The 24,065-nt window shown below is 44.0% G+C and overlaps 2 protein-coding genes across 4 annotated transcripts in view; one reads left to right on the plus strand and one right to left on the minus strand.

Annotated features, from left to right (window-relative positions):
- The window catches only part of LOC144480817 (uncharacterized), a 1,107,688-nt gene that overhangs the window by 147,995 nt on the left and 935,628 nt on the right, over positions 1–24,065 (plus strand). The window lies entirely within an intron of this gene.
- Positions 4,459–24,065, minus strand: part of LOC144480906 (uncharacterized) — a 433,772-nt gene continuing 414,165 nt past the window's right edge. Inside the window, 1 exon segment of the mRNA XM_078200533.1 lies at positions 4,459–5,364. Coding sequence (XP_078056659.1) covers positions 4,459–5,364 — 906 coding nt within the window.

Raw genomic sequence — 24,065 nt, forward strand, 5'->3', positions numbered from 1 at the left:
ATGCACAATACCGTGGGTGTGTCTATATCAAATAATATGTTCTATTAGTATGTACATCAAATATGTCCCATGCATCTTTCCAACATTGGTTTACAGGGGGTTCAAGCTATCTGGCATTCAGATGTACATTGAGAGTGCTGGTAATGCAGACATAGTTTTTAAAAAATTATTCGTGGAGTCACATGTGGGCCAGACCAGTTAAGGATGGCAGATTTCCTTCCTGAAAGGACATTGTGAATCAGATGGGTTTTTTTCTGACAATCGACCATGGTTTCATGGTCATCAGTAGATTCTTATTTCCAGATCTTTTTCATTAAATTTCACCATCTGCTGTGGTGGGATTTGAACCTGGGTCCCCAGAACATTAGCTGAGTTCTGAATTAGTAATCTAGCGATAATATCACGAGGCCATCGCCTCCCCACCAAACTTGTCCAAATTCATGCATAATAGTATCATTAACTGGCGATAATTCCTATTGACATTGGCCATGACTCAGCTGTAAGGTACAAGCTTCATGTATGAGGAGTTATGGAGAGGACATACCACCACAAAAGGCCATTGGCTACAATCCGCCACATTGAGCACGGATGCCTGGACAGTGATGTTATACAAATAATATTTCTGTCCTTCTGCACAAGTACATTTGTTTTGAGTGCATATTTTACTGGATGCCTTCCATCCCCCATGCATCGGGAGTGAACGCAGCTTAGGAGATACAAGCCAAGCATGTCCAGCAGCAATTATTTCCCCTTTTCTGTGGGGTTTGGTTTGAGATATGTACCCACACCTTGCCACCCTTACATACAGGTGTGTCATATTCCCTGTCTGGAGGAAGAATTGAAGGGACAGGTTGTTTTATCATCTTACTCAAGAGGGTTCATAGAATCCCTACAGTGCAGAAGGAGGCCATTCGGCCCATCCAATCTGCACCGACCACAATCCCACCCAGGCCCTACCCCCATAACCATACTTATTTACCCTATAACACCCTGACACTAAAGGGCAATTTATCATGGCCAATCAACCTAACCCACATCTTTGGAGTGTGGAAGGAAACCGGTGCACTTGGATGAAACCCACGCAGACACGGGGAGAATGTGCAAACTCCACACAGACGGTGACACAAGCCAGGAGTCAAATCCAGGTCCCTGGTGCTGTGAGGCTGCAGTGCTAACCACTGTGCTGCCGTGCCACCCCTCCTTTTTGTGGCCTATTATTCAAATTATGTAAGGCCTTTGCCACTCTTTGAGTGTGTGGTCAAGCTTGATTTGTTGTTTCAATAGCCCATTCATGTGTTCAATCGGGCCAGGCTAGGGAATGTGCAATACCCAATGTATTCCATTCATTGACTCCTATGTGATACAAATGTCATCCCAACTTGATTTTTACACGGTGAGATCTTATTCCTTCGCACCTTATCACATTATTATTCTTGATCACTCGAGCTCTGATTTTTCACTGGCCATGCTAGGGTAGGATTATAACCATTCATTAGAATCTACTCTCGCTTTTCAGTCCAGTGCTACTTGGAGTATACCGTCACTTCAGTGACTATTGGGTCATAGCCCCTCACAGTTCTCATCACAAATTTATGATAAAATAATTTAAACAATGCCTGAGAACGCTTCTTAACTTCTTAATCAACTACCTACCACTGTTTGTTGATTGGTCGGACCCCCTTTTCACAGATTTGGGTATCTCAGCCACTGAACACCAGCCAGTCCTGGAATAAGTTTAATTCTAACTCAATGAGGAAATATTCTCACCAGGTCCTCTGTCAGGGCACTGCTAAGCAGCTTTAATGGTCCATGATTGCAGAAACTGAGCTGTGGTCAAATTTGATTGAGTTTTTTGAAGGGGTAACTAAGAAGATAGATGAGGGCAGTGCAGTTGATGTTGTCAACATGAACTTTAGCAAGATCTCTGACAAAGTACCGCATGGTAGGTTGTTGCATAAGGTTAAAATCTCACGGGATCCAGGGTGAGGTATCTAAATGGATACAAAATTGGCTTCTTGACAGAAGCCAGAGGGTGGTTGTAGAGGGTTGTTTTTCAAACTGGAGGCCTGTGACCAGCAGTGTGCCTCAGGGATCAGTGCTGGGTCCACTGTTATTTGTCATTTATATTAATGATTTGGATGAGAATATAGGAGGCACGGTTAGTAAGTTTGCAGATGACACCAAGATTGGTGGCATAGTGGACAGTGAAGAAAGTTATCTCTGATTGCAACGGGATCTTGATCAATTGTGCCAGTGGGCTGACGAATGGCAGATGGAGTTTAATTCAGATAAATGCGAGGTGATACATTTTGGGCGATCGAACCAGGGCAGGACTTACTCAGTTAATGGTAGGGTGTTGGGGAGAGTTACAGAACAGAGATCTAGGGGTACAGGTTCATAGCTCCTTGAAAGTGGAGTCACAGGTGGACAGAATGGTGAAGAAGGCATTCGGCATGCTTGGTTTCATCGGTCAGAACATTGAATACAGGAGTTGGGATGTCTTGTTGAAGTTGTACAAGACATTGGTAAGGCCACACGTGGAATACTGCGTGCAGTTCTGGTCATCCTATTATAGAAAGGGTATTATTAAACTAGAAATAGTGCAGAAAAGATTTACTAGGATGCTACTGGGACTGGATGGTTTGAGTTATAAGGAGAGGCTGGATAGACTGGGACTTTTTTCTCTGGAGCGCAGGAGGCTGAGGGGTGACCTTATAGAGGTCTATAAAATAATGAGGGGCATAGATCAGGTAGATAGTCAATATCTTTTCCCAAAAGTAGGGGAGTCTAAAACTAGAAGGCATAGGTTTAAGGTGAGAGGGGAGAGATACAAAAGTGTCGAAAGGGGCAATTTTTTCACACAGAGGGTGGTGAGTGTCTGGACCAAGTGCCAGAGGTAGTAGGAGAGGCGGGTACAATTTTGTCTTTTAAAAAGCTTTTAGATAGTTACATGGATAAGATGGGTATAGAGGGATATGGGCCAAATGCGGGCAATTGGGATTAGCTAAGGGGTTTTAAAAAAAGGGCAGCATGGACAAGTTGGGCTGATGGGCCTATTTCCATGCTGTAAACCTCTATGACTCCATAGTCCAGTCCTATAATGCCTCACATTCAAACTACAGTCCATCAATTATAACAGAATATGTCAACCCCAACACTGCCTTCTTGAACTACTGCAATGCCTGAGGTATAGGTGACCCAAAGTGCTGTTCCGGAGGGATTTCCAGCGACACATTCCAGACTTTCACTAGTCTGTAAGTGGGTTCCAGATTGATATATTCCATTCAACCACACCCAAGGTTAGTTATTCCAATTCCGTTATTATCCAGGACAATATATTCACAGTACCTTTAAAACAGAAATTGAACATTCCATTTGATTTCAGAAGGTAACATATTCTGTTGGATTGATCTTTATTGTCAATGTCAGGCTGGGGTTGTTCCCCTTGGAGCAAAGGAGGTTGAGGGGAGATTTGATAGAGGTGGACAAGATTCTGACAGGTTTAGATAAGGTGGACAAAGAAAAGCTGTTCCTATTAGCTGATGGGACAAGGATGACAAGCAAATTTAAAGTTTTGGGTGGGATCATAGGATCAGAGGCCATTTGGCCCATCGAGTCTGCACCGACCACAATCCCACCCAGGCCCTACCCCTACACATTTACCCGCTAATCCCTCTAACCTCCACATCTCAGGACTCTAAGGGGCAATTTTTAGCATGCCCAATCAGCCTAACCCACACATCTTTGGACTGTGGGAGGAAACCAGAGCATCTGGAGGAAACCCACACAGACACGAGGAGAATGTGCAAACTCCACACAGACAGTGACCCAAGCCGGGAATCGAACCCAGGTCCCTGGAGCTGTGAAGCAGCAGTGCTAACCACTGTGCTACCGTGCTGCCCATGTGAGGAAGAATATTTTGATGCAGCGAATGGTAATGACCTGGAACTCGCTGCCTACGAGGGAGGAGGAAGTGGAGACAATAAACAATTACAAAGGAAATTGGATGGGCATTGGGGCGTTTCAAACAGAAATGCTGACTAAATATCTCTGAACTTCCTAACATCCTGTCACTCTGTGATCCTTGTGAAATCTGAAACCAGGTATTCGCAACAAAACTCAAAGAGCATCAGCCCAATGGAGGCAAAGTTGTGAGACCGGCCAGTCCAGCAGAAAGAAACCCTCCAACTCTCCCCATTGACCGATATAATTGAAAGCAGAAACAAGAACAGCAAAATCGAACACTGGAACCACTCGTGAACTCGCTGGTGTACCAACAGCTGAGATGAAAGACTGAATCTCTTCTCACACACAGAGCAGCTGAACGGTCTCTCCCCAGTGTGAACTCCCTGGTGTGTCTGCAGGCAGAATAACCGAGAGAATCCCTTCCCACACACAGAGCAGATGAACGGTTTCTCCCCAGTGTGAACTTGTTGGTGTTTCTGCTGGCTGGATGAATCACTGAACCGCTTCCCACACAGAGCAGGTGAATGGTCTCTCCCCAGTGTGAACTCGCTGGTGCCTCCACAGGTGGGATGAAGTTATGAATTCCTTCCCACACTGAGAGCAGCTGAACGGCCTCTCCCCAGTGTGAACTCGTTGGTGTGTCCGCAGGTTGGATGAAGTTATGAATTCCTTCCCACACTGAGAGCAGGTGAACGGCCTCTCCCCAGTGTGAATTCGCTGGTGTGTCCGCAGGCTGGATGACCGAGTGAATCCCTTCCCACACTGAGAGCAGGTGAACGGTCTCTCCCCAGTGTGAACTTGCTGGTGTGTCCGCAGGCTGGATGAAGCTCTGAATCCCTCCCCACACTGAGAGCAGGTGAAGGGCCTCTCCCCAGTGTGAACTCGCTGGTGTATCAGCAGGCTGGATGAAGCTCTGAATCCCTCCCCACACTGACAGCAGGTGAATGGTCTCTCCCCGGTGTGAACTCACTGGTGTGTCCGCAGGCTGGAAAACTGACTGAATCCCTTCCCACACTGAGAGCAGGTAAATGGCCTCTCCCCAGTGTGAACTCGCTGGTGTGACTGCAGATTGGATAACCGAGTGAACTTGTTCCCACACTGAGAGCAGGTGAACGGTCTTTCTCCAGTGTGAACTCGCTGGTGTTTCTGCAACGTGGATAACAGAGCGAATCCTTCCCCACACTGAGAGCAGGTGAATGGTCTCTCCCCGGTGTGAACTCGCTGGTGTGTCCGCAGGCTGGAAAACTGACTGAATCCCTTCCCACACTGAGAGCAGGTGAATGGCCTCTCCCCAGTGTGAACTCGCTGGTGTGTCTGCAGATTGGATAACCGAGTGAACTTGTTACCACACTGAGAGCAGGTGAACGGTCTCTCTCCAGTGTGAACTCGCTGGTGTTTCTGCAACGTGGATAACAGAGCGAATCCCTCCCCACACTGAGAGCAGATGAATGGCCTCTCCCCAGTGTGACTGCGCCGATGAGCTTCCAGCTGAGATGGGGCTCTGTATCTCTTCCCACAGTCCGCACATTTCCATGGTTTCTCCATGGTGCAGGTGTCCTTGCCGCTCTCTTGGGTGGACAATCAGTTGAAACCTCGTCCAGGCACAACACCAGTACGGTCTCTCCTCACTGTGAATGGTGTGATATTTATTCAGGCTGTGTAACTGGTTAAAGCTCTTCAGTCAGTGCATTGGAACACTCTCACTCGAGTGTGGCAGTGTGTTGGTGCTGTTCCAGTCACACTGATGTTTGAATTTTTTTTCAAATCGACAGACTGGACAAACATTTCCCCTTCAAGATTCAAAGGCCGATGATATTTCACTCCCAAGGAATATGACTGCCAGATCTAGACGTGACATTTGAGATTTCAGCCTGTAATTCCTCTTTCAATATCCTGTAAAATGAGAATATCATGATGTGTTTCGAGGGAGGTTTCTGTTCTGTTTATTTGTAAACTGTGAATGTTTCTATTTAATAGGGACTTCGGAATCAGAGGAACAAAGAACAAAGAAAATTACAGCACAGGAACAGGCCCTTTGGCCCTCCAAACGTGCACCGACCATGCTGCCCGACTGAACTTAAACCCCCGACCCTTCCGGGATTCCCATCCTATTCATAAAAAAGTGTTTTAGGCTCGGCCAGGATACGAACCCAAGTTCTATCGCATCTAAATGCAATTGTCCCAAGCGAGAATCATACCCCAGACCAACGAGCCACAAACATGGTAAGCTGTACGCCTGCTGTCTGTGTGACGCTTCACGGCGAGGTTTGACGGATATTTGGTGTTAGCAATCTATTTCTCGGCTTGATTTTAAAATCCAGATTTGATTATAGAGGAATACAGAACTGATTAGTAGCAGAAGGGACGATTTAATTGATGCATTGACTATGTGATGGACCTGTCGCCCTAATTGATTCTGCAGTTTGTTTTCTCAGCCTCTCCTGGAACCAGTTGGGTGACAGTTGATCCGAGGTGAATGTGGTTTCCTGTCAGCGCATGTTTGAGCGGCTGACAGCGCCGCTGCTCATTGTGGCTGCATCTGCCAGAAGTTCTATACAGCAGCGAGGAGCTCTAACTTATCTTGCTGAGACAGTTTTTGTACAGGAGTCAGGCTGCTTTCCATCACTGTGAGGCTGAAAGCGCAGTAATACACGGCCGCGTCAGACAACTGCAGATCCGAGATAGTCAAACTGATGGATTTCTTCGAGGTCTGGAGATCAGTCGAGAAACGGATTTTAGCAAAATCTGCTTTATATTCATTACCCTCCGAATATTTCCTCAGAATGTACTCGGGCTGGGAGTCTGGATGCTGTCGATACCAGTATAAATAATAGTAGGTTTCTGCAGTATCATAGTTGCAGTTTAATGTCACCGCGTCTCCTTCTGTCTTAACATCTGAGGACAGCGACTGAGTGACAGAATCTCCATGGGTCAGATCTGGAAAATATGTTCAAATAGATAAAGAATAGAGTGACGTGACTCAACAGTAAGATTCAACCCAAATTTTGGAAATGAGAAAACATACGTGATGTACAGAAATACCTGTTAGAAATGCCCCCCACACAATCCAGATGCCGAGTACCCGCATTGTCTCTGTCCGCTCTGTAAAGGAGGAATCCGATATTTGAAGAAACCCATTCTAATCCCCACCCTTTATAATCTGATGACGTGTCTCAGAATGCTCATGCGTCAATTCCGTGTCTCACCAGTGCCACCGTGAGATTGGTAGTTGATAAGAGGACTGTCAGTGAATGGAAGCTCTCCAACTCCCTGTTGGGCGATTTGTTCCGCTTTGGAAACGGGATATCAAGAAAAAGACCTTCATTTTGTTATTGGAACGGAAGGGCAAGGAGTGTTGATGGATTTGGTGGATTTCCAATCAGTGTTCTGTGCACATTCTCTTAGCTTTAGCATCCGAGCATTCGTGCCTGTGACTCCAGTGAGAGTCCAGAGAACGGTGGAGGCTTTGGGTCACAGAATAAGTTTAAAGCTGAGTGAAACCAACATTTTAACTAAAATTTATGTCACGGTTCATGAGGATCAATGCAGTAAAGTGGATTTAAAAGGAAGATCAGATGAACTGTAATCTGACTGAAGGGTCGAGCGGATTCGCAGGCAGCCTAAGTTTTATGTTCCAATGTTCAGATATCGGTGGATGGGCTTTGTAATCGTCCTTGTTTTACTAAAGGAACAGGGAAATCGATCAGTGAGCTCTAGTTACCTGTTTATTGTTCCTGAGATAATGTAAAACGCGTACTGTGGATGCTGTACTGAAACCTGACCATGCCTGAAATCAGTAGGGTTAGGATAGCAAATTGTCATGGTGCAGCTAATTATGACACTTCCTTTTCAAAGGTCCACTCAGGGACGACAAGATGCACTTTGTAGTTGTGGCCCCATTCTCATATAATATACTGGGACGAGTCAACTTCAAGAACTTCCGCTTTTTCTTCTTAATCATTATCAACATGGGGTCACGGACAAGTAGTTCAGGGACCCAGAATTATGCTTTGGGAAAAGTAGTTCAATCCCATCATATCAACTGGTTACATTTAACTTCGATTTTGGATAAAAGCAGTCAAAATTCTACCCCAGCAGCTGGTTCAATGTAAATGTGATTAATTGATATTGAAAGCTACTCGCATTGATGGTTGCGAACGCTGTCACTGCAAATCCGCTTGGTTCACTAATGCACTTTGTGGAAGGAAATCTGCCTTCCTAGCCTGGCCTTGTCTGTGTGTAACTGCAGATCAACAACCATATGACTAACTCTCAAATTGCCCAGGCCGTTTCGAGGACAATTAGTGATCGACAAAGTCTTGGTCTTGTGACTGACGCCCAATTAATAATTTTTAAAAGAAGAGTAGTCATCATTTGACGAATAGCAATACCTAAATTACAACAGTCACGATAACAGCATGTTCTTTACTTTTAATTGGGAAGGAAACGCTAATTGAAAAAGTGAAAAATATTGACTGCTGTCCTTCTGCTTCCTTCTCCCGAATCAGTAACGCTGCAGTTCAGGAAATATTCTCCTGGAGTGGAACTGCAGACTCACGCCCGCACAACGCCCATAGCTCCGCCCGCATTTCTGATACAACCAGTGCCAAACAAGTAATTCGACAGAAGTCTCTTCATAGAATCACTACAGTGCCGACGGAGGCCATTCGGCCCATTAAGCTTGCACCGACAACAGTCACACCAAGACCCTATCCCCGTAAGCCCACGTATTTACTCACCTTATTCCCCCTAATTTAGCATGACTAATCCACCTAACTTGCACATTTTTGGACTGTGGGAGGAAACGCACGCAGACACGGGAAGAACGTCAAAACTTCACACAGTTGCCCAAGGCCGGAATTGAAACTGGGCCCCCTTTGCAATGAGGCAGGACTGTTAACCACTGTGCCAGCGTGCCGGCCATTTCGTAATGGGGGGCACGTGAGGTGGACCAGAGAGAGAGGGAGCAGAAAAATGGGACTGCGGATGTTACTGCCAACAGCAACGGTATGCGAATGGTACTATAGGTTTTGTCGCCATCATTTAAAGTTGGGAGAAACACGTGACGACAACGCCCTCTGATGGTGACTCAGGGTACGTGACACTGTCCGCAAGTGCAAGGTTGTCGATGGACCGTCGCTGGCGGTCTTTTATTGAGAGACGTGTTTTCAAATAATTCAACTACATAAATAGACGCTAGGGAAATAGGAGTAATTTGAAAGAACAATGCATTCTGGGTCGTTTCTGAATCTCTTCCTTTCTGTCCTTCTCGCATCATTTGGTTGTGTATTTCGCACTCGTAATGTCTCACTTTCTTTCAATTCTCCTTCCATACTTTTTTAAATTTGTTGTCCTCTGCCCGTACTCATAAACAGAAAATGAATTCCAGAATTTTGACGCAAGGGAGCGGCGATATGGTTCAAAATGAGGATGGTGTGCGGCTTGAAGGGGTGCCCGCAAAATATGGTGTTCTCATGCAGCTGTTCCTCTTATCCTTCTCGATGGAAGAGATTCCGGGTTCGCAAGGTGCTGTCGAAACAGGCTTGACGGATTAATATATTCAGTTTCAAGTGCATACATTAAATTCTGATGGAAGATTGTTGTTTTGTTGGTTAACAAATAAGGAATTGTGGCTGCCATTATTTTTAATCAGATTTTTTTATTGATGAAAAACGTTATGCAACCATTGTTATCCAGACTGCCCAGTCACATCGGAATACACTAGAACAATGAACAAAGAAACTTACAGCACAGGAACAGGCCCTTCGCCCTCCAAGCCTGCACCGACCATGCTGCCCGACTTAACTAAAATCCCCTACCCTTCTGGAGACCATATCCCTCTATGCCCATCTCATTCATGTACTTGTCAAGACGCCCTTAAAAGTCACTATCGTATCCGCTTCCACTACCTCCCGCGGCAACGAGCTCCAGGCACCCACCACTCTCTGTGTAAAAATTCTGCCTCGTACATCTCTTTAAAACCTTGCCCCTCACACCATAAACCTATGCCTCCGAGTAATTGACTGTTCCACCCTGGGAAAAAGCTTCTGACTATCCACTCTGTCCATGCCTCTCATAATCTTGTAGACTTCTATCAGGTCCTCCTCAACGTCCGTCGCTCCAGTGAGAATAAACCAAGTTTCTCCAACCTCTCCTCATAGCTAATGCCCTCCATACCAGGCAACATCCTGGTAAATCTTTTCTGTAACCTCTCCAAAGCCTCCACGTCCTTCTGGTAGTGTGGCGACCAGAATTGAACACTATATTCCAAGTGCGGCCTAACTAAGCTTATATAAAGCTGCAGCATGATTTGCCAATTTTTAGTGTCCACTTTCTAAGCCTCTTGTGACATCCACCTCCTCCTCTTCCAGTTACCATGCCCTAAGAGGGAATTGGTGAACATGGACGTCCATTAGATCATTCTGTGATTGTTCATTTCAAAGTACTCCAGCGGTTTGCCATTGACCTCTGCAGTTTTGTTGACCAGGAATCTGCTCCGCCCCTATCACCAGTCTTCAGCAATACTGAAAGGATTTACAGGCTGATAATCAACATGTTCGACCACGGTAAGAACGTGACCATAAAGTTTGGAAGTTTGTGTTCTGTGGAACAAAGGAACCTTGGCGGCTTTGGCCACAGATCTCTGAAATCGGAAGGGCATGTTAGTAGGATGATGAAAAAGGCATAAGGTCTTTATCAATCGACGTAAGACGCCTCACAACACCAGGTTAAAGTCCAACATATTTATTTGGTAGCACAAGCCACAAGCTTTCGGAGCACTGCCCCTTCATCAGGTGAGTGGGTGTTGTGTTCACAAACAGGGCATATAAAGACACAAACTCAATTTACAAAATGCTGAGAGGATGTTTCCCCTCGTGGAAGCGTCTGGGAACAGGGGACATCGTCTCAGAGTAAGCGAGCGCTAATTGAAAACTGAGAAGAGGAGCAATATCTTTTTTCAGAGAGTTGTGAGTGTTTGGAACTCACTTCTACAGCGAGCTGCGCGGGTAGAGTCATTGTGTATATGTAAGACAGATTTCGATAGATTTTTGATCAGTAAGCGAATCGAAGGTTACGGGGAACGGGCAGTAAAGTGTACGTGAGGAATGTTGGAACAGCCATGATTCCATTGAATGACAGGGCAGGCTCGAGAGGTCGAGAGGCCTAACCCTGGCCTTTGTCATTTGGTCTTATGGTTAAAGGCTGGTTATTTTAAGCTCAAAACACTGGGCTGCCAATTCTGTCAGAAAACATTCAATCGAAAGGAAAATAAACATTGATTTAACTAAAGAGTGTAATCGGTACATTGTGAAACGCATTAATTTTCTATAAACTGTCTAAACCAACAGCACGGTCTAATCATATAGACACTATGCACCGGCTCTGATAAATGGGATACAGAGAGTAGAGATTGAGAATGTTTTGCTCATTAAATCAGATAGACAGGAAAAGATCATGAAAATACAAAACGTGAGTGAGGGCATAATAAATTGATTTGCAAAATAATTTTGCAGTATAAATGTTAGTTACAACACACCTAATACAATCCCTCTGTTGCTGCTCATCTGTTCATGTTGAATGTTGTGTTGTGTTATTTTAGTTACGACCTTGAACTCTCACAGGCTAAATAATTGCTTCTGTTTATCAGTGCGGGCGCGCCCTCTGCTGACCACTAACTGGAATTCCCAGTCTGGGGTTCGCTATATCTCTGCACCAGTGTGGGCTCCATGGCACAGAAATACAGTGCGCTGTCAGAGAGAAGCGTTCCGGCGATACTTAAAAGGACCGCTTTGTTTCTTTTGTACAAACAGCAGAAAATCTATTCGGAGAATCTTCAGCGATGTCTCCTGTGTTAAAAATCGTCAATAAATAAATCGGAGCTTCCCCATGAGACTGGATGTACCAGAGCAGTAACTGCAGTGCAGTGTTATGGTCTGTCCTTCCTGAACCGTTAATTTAGGGGGATCTTGGGACACTTCATCTTTGCCTGCAACAAATTACAGAATCTCTTAAATATCTGGTGGAGAACGCTGGGAACAGGCAGTGACTATTTAAACACAGACTCACCGGGCAGGAAAACCAACCAATATTAGTAAAGAAAATTGGGAGAACATGCTTCCTGCTTAAGAATTCCACAAAATCAGCAGAATTGTAAAATTATGTCAACTCTTGTACTCTGATGTAAAAAAGTAATTTTATATCATGGGCAGTCTTCACTCATTGGGAAACTAAGGGGCGTTGCCCAATGAAAGGATTGGCTTGTTGCTCAGTGTTGTCAAGAATTGGCCATCGAACAACATTGATTGTAGCCCAATGACTTTATCTAACTGTTTCTATGTCTACTCCTGCCTGTCTATCTCTGTGCCTCGTTCTCTGTTCACCTCGGTGTCCATGCTGCACTCTCAATATTTTGGCCGCTAGCATCTGTCTCGTCTCTGTGTCTCAAAGCCCCTCTCTCCCTCAACCGTTTTCCAGGAGCGTGCAGAATTTAGAACATACAATTTCTCCCAGTCTCCCATTTCAATAAATTCCCCAAGCCCCATTAGAGGACAGCTGATATGGTAGCCAAAACATCATAATGACAACTCTGAGGAAAGTTTAAAATTGAAGCAGGTGCACTGAAATCCGACAATCTGTCAGATAAATGTGAGGTTGGAGTCAAATTTATATCCTTTCAATGTGTGGAGAGAACTTTATTAAGAGTTCGAATCTTATCAGCATTGCGTGGTTTCAAATTTTGTAACACGAATATAGTTTAACAGAAATGCCTGGAACATTCAAAACAGCTAAAGCAATGAATTGATGAGGATTCAGACTGAAGTTTGTGTTAGTTCCGTGCATGGTTACACCTGAATGTAAGTATGTTATAATAAGAATCATGAGAACAAGAAAAAAATACAGCAGCAAAATCCTGCAACAAGATCCTTCAGTAATCTGAGAATTTACTGATCTCCCCAGAAGAGGCCATTTACCTCACATCACCACCAGAGGGCGATCCCTCGCCGTGTTTTTGTGTACACTGTTTCAGGAGCGGGTTGCAAAACAAATTGATATGTTAGGGAGCCATAATCCAAGAGAACAGGATGAATTATTCAATTACACAGTGAAATGATAGAGAGCAATAATGTAGGAGAACTGCTTTAATTGTTGGAATACACAATGATATGTTACAGAGCAGAAATCTAGGAGAACTGAATTAAACATGATGTGTCACAGAGCAGTTGCCCAGGAGAACTGGATTAATTGTTAGATTACAGACCGATATGTTGCAGAGCAGTAATCAAGGAGAACTGGATTAATTGTAAGAATACACTGTAATATTTACTGAGCAGATATGGATGATAAATTTGCAGACAACACAAAGATAGAAACATAGAAACATAGAAAAACTACAGCACAAACAGGCCGTTCGGCCCACAAGTTGTGCCGAACACATCCCTATCTTCTAGACTTACCTATAACCCTCCATCCTATTACGCTCCATGTACTCATCCAGGAGTTTCTTAAAAGACCCATTGAGTTCGCCTCCACCACCACTGACGGCAGCCGATTCCACTCGCCCACCACCGTCTGTGTGAAAAACTTACCCCTAACATCTCCCCTGTACCTACCCCCCAGCACCTTAAACCTGTGTCCTCTCGTAGCAGACATTTCCACCCTGGGAAAAAGCCTCTGAGAGTCCACCCGATCTATGCCTCTCAACATCTTATACACCTCTCATCCTTCGTCTCTCCAAGGAGAAAAGACGGAGCTCCCTCACCCTATCCTCAGAAGGCATGCCACTCAATCAACACCCTTGTAAATCTCCTCTGCACCCTTTCAATCTTTTCCACATCCTTCCTATAGTGAGGCGACCAGAACTGAGCACAGTACTCCAAGTGGGGTCTGACGAGGGTCTTATATAGCTGCATCATTATCCCCGGACTCCTAAACTCAATCCCTCGATTGATAAAGGCCAGCACACCATACGCCTTCTTAACCACTTCCTCCACCTGCGGGGCCGATTTTAGAGTCCTATGGACCCGGACTCCAAGGTCCTTCTAATCCTCTACCGCACTAAGAGTCTTTCCCTTTATATTGTACTCCTTCATCCCATTTGACCTACCATAATGGACCACGACGCATTTATCTGGGTTGAAGTCCATCTGCCACTTGTCCGCCCAGTCTTGCATCCTATCTATGTCCCTCTGTAACTTCTGACATCCCTCCAGACTATCTACAACCCCACCAACCTTCGTGTCGTCGGCAAACTTACCAACCCATCCCTCCGCTTCCTCATCCAGGTCATTTATGAAAATGACAAACAGCAAGGATCCCAGAACAGATCCCTGGGGCACACCACTGGTGACCGACCTCCATTTAGAAAAAGAAAAAGATAGGTCTTAAATAAATGGTGAAGTGCGTGTAAGAAGAAGATAAAGGGACATAAATCGGGTAAATTAATTGGCAAAGCCCCGCCAAGTTGAGTATAATGTGGTAAATTGTGAAAACGTCCAATTTGGCAGGATGAATATAAAATACGTTTAATATTTAAACGGTGAAAGATTACAAATTCTGAGGTACAGAGAGAAGGCCAGCTTCTGACAACTATATGCATCCGTGTAATACTGCACACAGGTCCGAAACTCTAGACACACTGAGCTAAATGTCAGAATGTCAAAATGCTAACTGTGATCAGCTAAAAGTCTTCTTTTTAGTGGAATCAACATCGCTTCTCATCCAAATGGTAATGTGTTCAACTCCCATAACAGATGCCTGAATTTATGATTCAACCTTTGGTCCTGTGCTCAAGGAGAGTGGTAGTTTCAGTTGTTCCACTTTAGATGTGATGATATTCCTCGAGGTAGTATAGCATATAGTATAGTATATAATTACTAAATTCGTAATCCACAATCTTGAAACAATGCTCTGGAGATAGGAGTTCAAATTCTACCCGAGTTGCTGGGGAATTTCAATTCAATTCATTGAAGAAGCTGAAACAAAAATCCTTATGCAATTAATATGAATGACAAAGGTGCCAACATTTCGTCAAATCTTTTCACTAATGTCCTTCAGGAGCGGGAACTTTCCATTTTACTTAGAAAATATATAAAATTGCAAAATAATTAGCAAGTCTGAGGCTTGGAAGCCTTTTAGATTTCAACAAAAGAGGATGGGAAAAATGACTGCGAGAAGGTCGAGCAAACTGTCGGCAGTACGAGGGTGCAGGGTACTGCTGCAATGGAGAAATCAAAGAGAAACGTAGTAGTAATTGGGGATAGTGTAGTTAAGGGCATAGACACTGTTCTCTGTGACCAGGATAAGGAATACCGGAGGTTGTGTTGCCTGCCTGGTGCTCGGGTCCAGGATGTATCATCTGGGCTGCAGAGAAATTTGGAGTGGGAGAGTCAAAATCCAGTTGTCGTGGTCCATGTAGGTGCCAATGACATAGACAAAACAGGAACTAAGGATCTGCAGAGGGAGTACGAAGAGCTTGGGAACAAATTAAAAGCAGAACCAACAAGGTGGTAATCTCTGGATTACTACCTGAGCCACGCGCGAATTGGCGCAGGGTTAATAGGATTAAGAAGACGAATGCATTGCTCAAGGATTGGAGTGGAAGGAATGGTTTCGAATTCATGTGGCATTGGCACCAGTATTTGGGCAGATGGGACCTGTATAGATGGGAGGGTCTCCGTTTGAACCGTGCTGGGACCAGAGTCCTAGCGCATCGTATCACGAGGGCTGTAGATAGGGCTTTAAATTAATTTATGGGGGGAGGGTGCAGAGGTCAGAGGAATTACGAAATCAATGGTAGAGGAGAGGGAGCGAGTGCAAGTGAATGAGGGCATTCAAGTAGTTAAAGGAGGAGAGGGCGAGGGAGAGGTTGATAGCATTTCATCAAATCGGGTCCAGATAAAAGCTGGAATAAAGACACTTTGCCTGAATGCACGAAGCATTCGGAACAAAGTTAATGAGTTGATGGTGCAAATCAGCACAAATGAGTATGATCTAGTGGCCATTACAGAAACGTGGCTGCATGGAGACCAGGACTGGGAGATGAATATCCAGGGGTATCAGGCATTTAGGAAGAATAGACAGGAAGGAAAAGGTGGTGGGGTAGCTCTGTTAATAAAAGATAATATCAGGGTAGAAGTGAGGGATGACATAGGCTCGAAGGAACAAAACGTGGAATCGTTATGGGTAGAGATAAGGAATAGTAGGGGGAGAAAGACACTAGTAGGCGTGGTCTATAGGCCCCCAAATAACAATGTTGAGGTGGGAAGGCTATAAACAAGCAAATAATGGATGCGAAAACGGAACGGCAATAATCATGGGGGACTTCAACCTGCATATCAAGTTGGAAGGGGTGGGATGGAGGAAGAGTTCTTAGAATGCTGTCGGGATAGTTACCTTGAACAGTATGTTACAGAACCGACGAGGGAACGAGTTATCTTAGATCTGGTAATGTGTAACGAGGTAGGTAGAATTAAGGATGTTTTTGTGAAGGACCCTCTTGGGTCAAGTGATCACAATATGGTCGAATTGCTGATACAAATGGAAGAGGAGAAAGTAGACTCCCATACCAGTGTCCTCTGTTTGAACAGAGGGAAGTACGATAGGATGAGGGCTGAATTGGCTAAGGTGGACTGGGAGAGCAGCTGGTAGGTAGGACAGCTGAGGAACAGTGGAGGATTTTTAAGGAGATCCTTTTCAGTACTCAGCAACAATATACTCCGGTGATAAAGAAGGACTGTCAGGAAAGGGACAACCAGCCGTGGATAACGAAGGAAATTAAGGAAAGTATTAAATTAAAGACCGATGCGTACAGAGTGACCAAAAATAGTGAAGAATCGGAAGATTGGGAAAACTTTAAGAAACAACAAAGAACGACTAAGAAAGCGATAAAGAAAGGAAAGATAGGTTATGAAGCCAGGCTAGCTCTAAATATAAAAAATGATAGTAAAAGCTTTACAAATATATAAAAAGGAATAGAGTGGCAAGAGTGAATGTTGGACCGTTGGAAGACGAGAGGGGGGATTGAATAGTGGGAAATGAGGAAATGGCTGAAACTTTAAATAAGTTTTTTGTGTCGGTCTTCATGGTGGAAGACACAAATAGTTTACCGAATATTAACGATAGAGGGTTGGTAGGAGGAGAGGTACTCAATACAATTAATGTTACCAGGGAGGCAGTGCTTGGTAGACTAACGGGACTGAAGGTGCACAAGTCACCGGGCCCGGATGGAATGCATCCCAGGGTACTGAAAGAAATGTCAGAGGTAATAACGGATGCGTTAGTGGTTATTTGTCAAAATTCGTTGGATTTTGGGGTAGTGCCGGCGGATTGGAAAACGGCTAATGTTACGCCACTGTTTAAGAAAGGAAATAGACAAAAGGCGGGTAACTACAGGCTGGTTAGCTTAACGTCTGTAGTTGGGAAAATGCTGGAATCCATCATTAAAGAAGAAATAGCAGACCATCTGGATAACAATGGTCCGATTAAGCAGACGCAGCATGAATTCATGAGGGGAAAGTCGTGCTTGATGAACTTGTTGGATTTTTATGAAGATGTGACTTGTGCGGTTGATGGAGGGGAACCGGTGGATGCGGTGTTTTTGGATTTCCAAAAGGCGTTTGATAATTTCATAGAAACCCTACAGTGCGGAAGGAGGCCATTCGGCCCATCGAGTCTGCACCGACCACAATCCCACCCAGGCCCTACCCCCACATATTTACCCGCTGATCCACACATCTCAGAACTCTAAGGGGCAATTTTTAACCTGGCCAATCAACCTAACCCACACATCTTTGGACTGTGGGAGGAAACCGGAGCACCCGGAGGAAACCCACACAGACACGAGGAGAATGTGCAAACTCCACACAGACAGTGACCCGAGCCAGGAATCGAACCCGGGACCCTGGAGCTGTGAAGCAGCAGTGCTAACCACTGGTGCCTCACAAAAGGTTGCTGATGAAGATTGGTTCACACGGAGTTGGGGGGAGGGTGTTAGCATGGATTGGGGATTGGTTATCCGACAGGAAGCAGAGAGTCGGAATAAATGGGTGCTTTTCTGGTTGGCAGATGGTAACTAGTGGCGTGACGCAGGGATCAGTACTGGGGCGTCAACTATTTACCATTTATATAGACGATCTGGAGGAGGAGACTGAGTGTAGGGTAACAAAGTTTGCAGACGACACAAAGATAAGTGGGAAAGTGAATTGTGTAGAGGGCGTAGAAGGTCTGCAGAGAGATTTGGAGAGGCTGAGTGAGTGGGCGAGGATCTGGCAGATGGAGTATAACGTTGACAAATGCGAGGTTATTCACTTTGGAGGAAATAATAGCAAATTGGATTGTTATCTAAATGGAAAAAAATTACAACATGCTACTGTGCAAAGGGACCTGGGGGTCCTTGTGCATGAGACGCAAAAACCCAGTCTGCAGGTGCAACAGGTGATCAAGAAGGCAAATGGGATATTGGCCTATATCGCAAGGGGGATAGAATATAAAAGCAGAGATGTCTTGCTGCATCTGTACAGGCATTGGTGAGGCCGCAGCTGGAATACTGTGTTCAGTACTGGTCCCCTTATTTGCGGAAGGATATATTGGCCTTGGAGGGAGTGCAGAGAAGGTTCACCAGTTTGATACCAGAGATGAAGGGTGCTGATTATGAGGAGAGACTGAGCAGATTGGGTTTGTACTCGTTGGAATTTAGAAGGCTGAGGGGGGATCTTATAGAGACCTATAAGATAATGAAGGGGCTGGATAGGGTAGAGATGGAGAGATTCTTTCCACTTAGAAAGGAAACTAGAACTAGAGGGAACAGCCTCAAAATAAAGGGGGGTCAGTTTTGGACAGAGTTCAGGAGGAACTTCTTCTCTCAGAGGGTGGTGAATCTCTGGAATTGTCTGCCCACTGAAGTGGTGGAGGCTACCTCGTTGAATATGTTTAAATCAGGGATAGATGGATTTCTGATCGGTAAGGGAATTAGGGGTTATAGGGATCAGGCGGGTACGTGGAACTGATCCACTTCAGATCAGCCATGATCTTATTGAATGGCGGGGCAGGCTCGAGGGGCTAGATGGCCTACTCCGGCTCCTATTTCGTATGTTCTTATGTTCTTATGACACAACATAATTAAGGGGAGTAATAGTGTATGAGAGTAAAATTGCAGGAAACATAGAAACTGACTAAATATCTGAGGAGAAAATGATTAATAAAGACTAATGTTGGTACCTGGCAGAAGCAAGGGCAATTATAATCACAAAGAAGCGGCGGAAGAATAGAACACAGACTTTGGTTCGGTGTTCACAAATGAGGACAAAGATAACCTCCCAGAATTGAGAAAGAACGAAGGGTCTAATGGGACTTCGGAACTCTCGGAAATCAGTATTAAAAAGAAATTCGTGGCTGGGGGAATGAGTGGAGTTAAAGGCTGACGAATCACCAGAGCCTCATAACCTACATCCCACAGTATTAAAGGAAGGGACCCTGGAAATGTTGGTTGCATTGGTGGTCATCTTCCAAAATTCTATCGACTCAGGAATAGTTCGTACAGATTGGAGGGTGGAAAATGTAACCCCACTATTTAAAAAGGGACGGATAGAAAACATGGGAATTATAGACCAGTTAGCTTGACATTACTCACCGGAAAGGTGTTTGAGTGTATTACAAAGAAAAACGTGGTAACTAACTAATTATTAAGCGTCAATGGGATTTGACAATGCCAGCATGGACCTACGAAAGGCATATCATTTTGTACTAAATCTACGGGCGTTTTTTGAGGATATAAGTAGTAGAATAGATAAAGGAGGACCAGTGGTTAAGGCAATTAACTCATCTGGGGAATGCATTTGTAAAACTAATAAACCGAACTAAAATACCTCGGACGTTTTGAACTGTTTATACTGTCATGAGTTCCAATGGTGAAGATCAAAGTTCACTGCAAATTGTTACAGAAAACCACAGATTATTTATCACCAGGCTTCAGGAGAAACTGGACATTTAAAAAAAAATTCTACAAAAGAGAAGGTTGACTTTCGACTTATTAGAAGTGACAGACATTGCCGCTGTTTAGGCAGGGATTTGCGATGATATTTTCAGTCAGTTTCACGGTTGCATTTGCTTACTCTGCATCAAAAAATATTCCCTTACAGATGGATAAAGAGGTAATGCGCATCAAGGAGTAATTCCTCAGATCGTTGTTTTGTATTTTCTGAACCAGATCATTTGTAAACAAAATCTCCTAAAGATGACAACAACGATTATTGTTCAGAGATACTGCATCTGTTTAATGCGTTCAGCTGTGTCCTGGTGTCTGGATCAGGCACTGTTCAAATCTGAGTAATATTTTTATATTCGTGTTGCCTGCCAATATAAATTACAAATTGTATGGACTTGTGAAGTTAATCTGTTCCTTCCAAGTTCAAACACCGCTGATTATTTTTTCTGTGCATCGACCTTGGACTCTCACTCTTTCAGTGGCTCTTATTCTGCCTCTATCTCAATACATTTTTGTTGTCTATGTGTTCTATCCGCTCTCCTTCTTGGTGATGCAGCTGACTCTCTGGGGCACGTACTCGATGTGGACTTCCAGTGGCAGGAGTAATACAGCTTGGAGTTGTTGAATGGACAAACGCTTTAGATACCTGTGGGTGCACATCAATTCTATGAAGACATCACACAGAAAATTGACGTTGTTGAGGAGTTCTTCTTCCAATTGTGGATGCAGTCTTAATGAACAGTAATGCAACTCTGAAGTCAGGTAACGAGAGGGCAGTTAACTTGACAACAATATCGTGAAAGTGACAGGGCACCTTACTGAGGAAGTATCAACTTTGCACTTTGCAATCAGAAAACAAAAAGTCAACCTGGCATTCCAAAGGGTTTTATTCTACTTCTTAATTACCGCCCCCCCCACCCCGCCCCCCCCCAACCCGCCACCACCACCATCCCCGACCCACCCCCTCCTCCCGCATCTTCAGATGATACTATCTATTAGTTAAAGGGAAACCAGTAGATGACATAAGCTGAATTTCCAAACTTACTTGATAAGATGCATGATAAAGGTTCATTGAGTCGGACCAATACATCAGCATGGAAAGAGGACAAGTTATTTAGAACAAGCACAAATAGGTACATGTTACATCTTCAAGTTGAAAGGCTATGAACAATGACGTGCCTCGCGGATCAGCCCCTCATCCTCAGTTATTTGCAGCTTATTTTAACGACTTACACAAAGAGGCAGAATAAATGTTTGCATTCCTCTGATGATGTCAGGCGAGGTGAACTGTGGACTGTAAACCGTAAGAAAGGACCGAGAGTCTGCAAGGAAACATAGACAGGATAACTGAATGATAAACAAGGTGGCACCTGAAGTATTATAGGCGTAAATATGAGCTTATTCTGTTCCGCCCTACTAATCTGAAATCAAATATTTTTAAAGGCCATGAAGCATCAAAATATTGATACTTGGAGAGAATTGCATGCGATTTTAAATGTAACACGAAAAAAGACTTGCAGTACTGCTTACGGATTATGGTTGGTCGGATACCCACCTGAACGCTGTGGGGCGAATGGAGCTAAGGTTTATTTATTAGCCACAAGTAGTCTTACATTAATACTGCAATGAAGTTGTTGTGAAAATGCCCTAGTCGTCACACGCCAGCACCTGCTCATATACACAGGGAGAACTTCACATGGCCAACTCACCTAACCTGCACATCTTTGGACTGTGGGAGGAAACTGGAGCCCCGGCGGAAACTCAGGCAGACACAAGGAGAATGTGCAAACTCCACACAGACAGTGACCCAAGCCATGATTCGAACATGGGTCCCTGCGCTCTGAAGCAGCACGGTGCCAATGTACTGCCCCAACTGTTGGTGATGGGGGGAACCGTGTTCCTTTATCATCGCTTATACCATATATCTCGACAAAACTATCGCCATTCATGAGAAACATGATGTTGAAATTAATGCACTCATCACAAGGCTATGTTCTAATTGAGTAGGAGGTGAGTGAAGAGTGAAGAAATTGAGTATTCTTCCTGAACAACCAACTTAACACGTAGCTTGGTCAAATATACGAATTTTATTTGGGTTTACAGCACATTCCAAATAGTCTAACAAAATAAACATGTTCTATATACTGTCTGTTCAAATTCACGTTAAATAAAACTTCATACCTCACTTATTTTTTCTCCTTGACATTTTTCTCAACACTATTTTTCAATTGGACTCGCTCCTTCACGCGTGGACACCGATGTCTTATTGGGCAGTACAGATCCGTGGAACTACTCGGATGGATTGAACCAGCAAATGGTCTCCTTGCCGTGTTGGTGCTTCAGTGAGCATGAAGACCAGACGAATTCCATCCTGAAAAGAAACAGATGAGAGCCAGCACCCCGGTTTGTATCTGCCAGTTTCAAGTTGAGTTTGTGAACATACAAAATAATGTTTGTAAATATATAAAAGAGTTGTAAAAAATGCTAGAGGGAAGAAAACAGTCCTTTAAATGCTGTTTTTGAGTTCTGTGCTAAAATGTAGAGTACACACAGACTTCAGGTTGCAACATTTGTTTGCAAGGGACCAAACATCAGGGTTGACTTAATAACAGCCTCCACAGGTTTTTCCTTTCTGTTAGGATTTGAATTAAAGAAGACACTCAGCTAACAACGTATGAGTTTAAAGTAAACTCTCAGCTCAAGGGAACCTATCAGCTTTGATTTTTTTATTGTTGTCAGCATCAAACCAATCGTGGTGTAAGAAAACTGAGAGGTCATGGCAGATAAAACAGGCCAGAGGAGCAGCCATCTCTAGATAATATCTTGGGTGAACATCTCCAGAGGCCAGGGCAGCCAGTCAAAAAAACATTTGTCTCTACAGCAGTTCTCGACCCCTGCTAGTTTAAAAATCGCTTTAGAAAACTATCTAACATAAGGATATGGAGTTAGAAAGACATTACAGACTGCGCACAACTACTGAAGGACTCCAAAATCTTCTGAATCCCATCAAAGCTGGTTGTGTAATTTCTTTGAGAGTGACTAAAATTCTGTGAGTACAGTTTTGGTAATGAATGTTCCTAGTATTATTTGAACAGCATTTCAGTCGAACCGTACCTTAATTAACATGTTACTTGTTTACTTAAAGTTCTTGGTTATTTAAACAAATAGCTTGTTAATTATTCACTCAAAGTGAGTAACAGGCATTTTTAAAATTAATAAGCCTCTGAACGTTAATTAAGAACAGTTAGCAGCTTCACAAATAGTTTTTCCAGATTATGATGTGAGATAAAAGGGATTAACCTCTGTGTCATAACAGTATGGTAATTTAATGAATAACAGCAAGACTGGCCAAGTTTGGACAATGTTTCACTGTTACAGAAGGGCACAAAGTAAATATATGTCGGGAATATAAGCAGAAACAGGAATAGCGCGAGTCCATTTGGCTCGGGGTGCTCTCAAACCTCCACACTTTCAATTGGCAAGCACGTTTCCTGAACAAGTCTACTGCAGAAATAATACAGGAGTTTAAATTCAGGGCTTTCACTGCCTGGATTCAATTCAATTCCCTGTCTCGATATTGTGCTCAATGCTGTAACTCACACTCAGTTGCTGGTTTAATAAGAGTCATATTAGACTCGGAACCTTGACTCTGTCTGCTTCACATTTGTCGCAACAGCTTCTGAGAACGTTTTATTATAACATGAATTACTAGTTTGATCATCCACATGAACACAATAAATCGGAGCAGGAGTAGACACTTGGTCCATCGAGTCTGTTCCGCCATTCAATACCGTTATGGCTGATCTTGGGCTACAACTCAGTTTTTCCACCAGTTCCCCATATGCCTGAATTCCCCGAGAGGCCAGAAACCTGTCTATCCCAACCTTAAATATACTCGATGATGGAGCTTCCATAACTGTCTGGCATAGAGCATTCCAAAGGTTCACAACCATTTCAGTGAAGTAATTTATCCTTACCTTAGCCCGAAATGATCAGCCCATTTTCCTGAGACTCTGCTGCCGTGTGTTAGAGTTCCCGACCAGCAGAAAAACTCTCTCAGCCTCCAACCTATCAAACCCAATCAGACTTGTGTAGGTCGAATGAAATCGCCTCTCAT

Source organism: Mustelus asterias, chromosome 30 (assembly GCF_964213995.1).
Source record: "Mustelus asterias chromosome 30, sMusAst1.hap1.1, whole genome shotgun sequence".
NCBI lineage: Eukaryota > Metazoa > Chordata > Chondrichthyes > Carcharhiniformes > Triakidae > Mustelus > Mustelus asterias.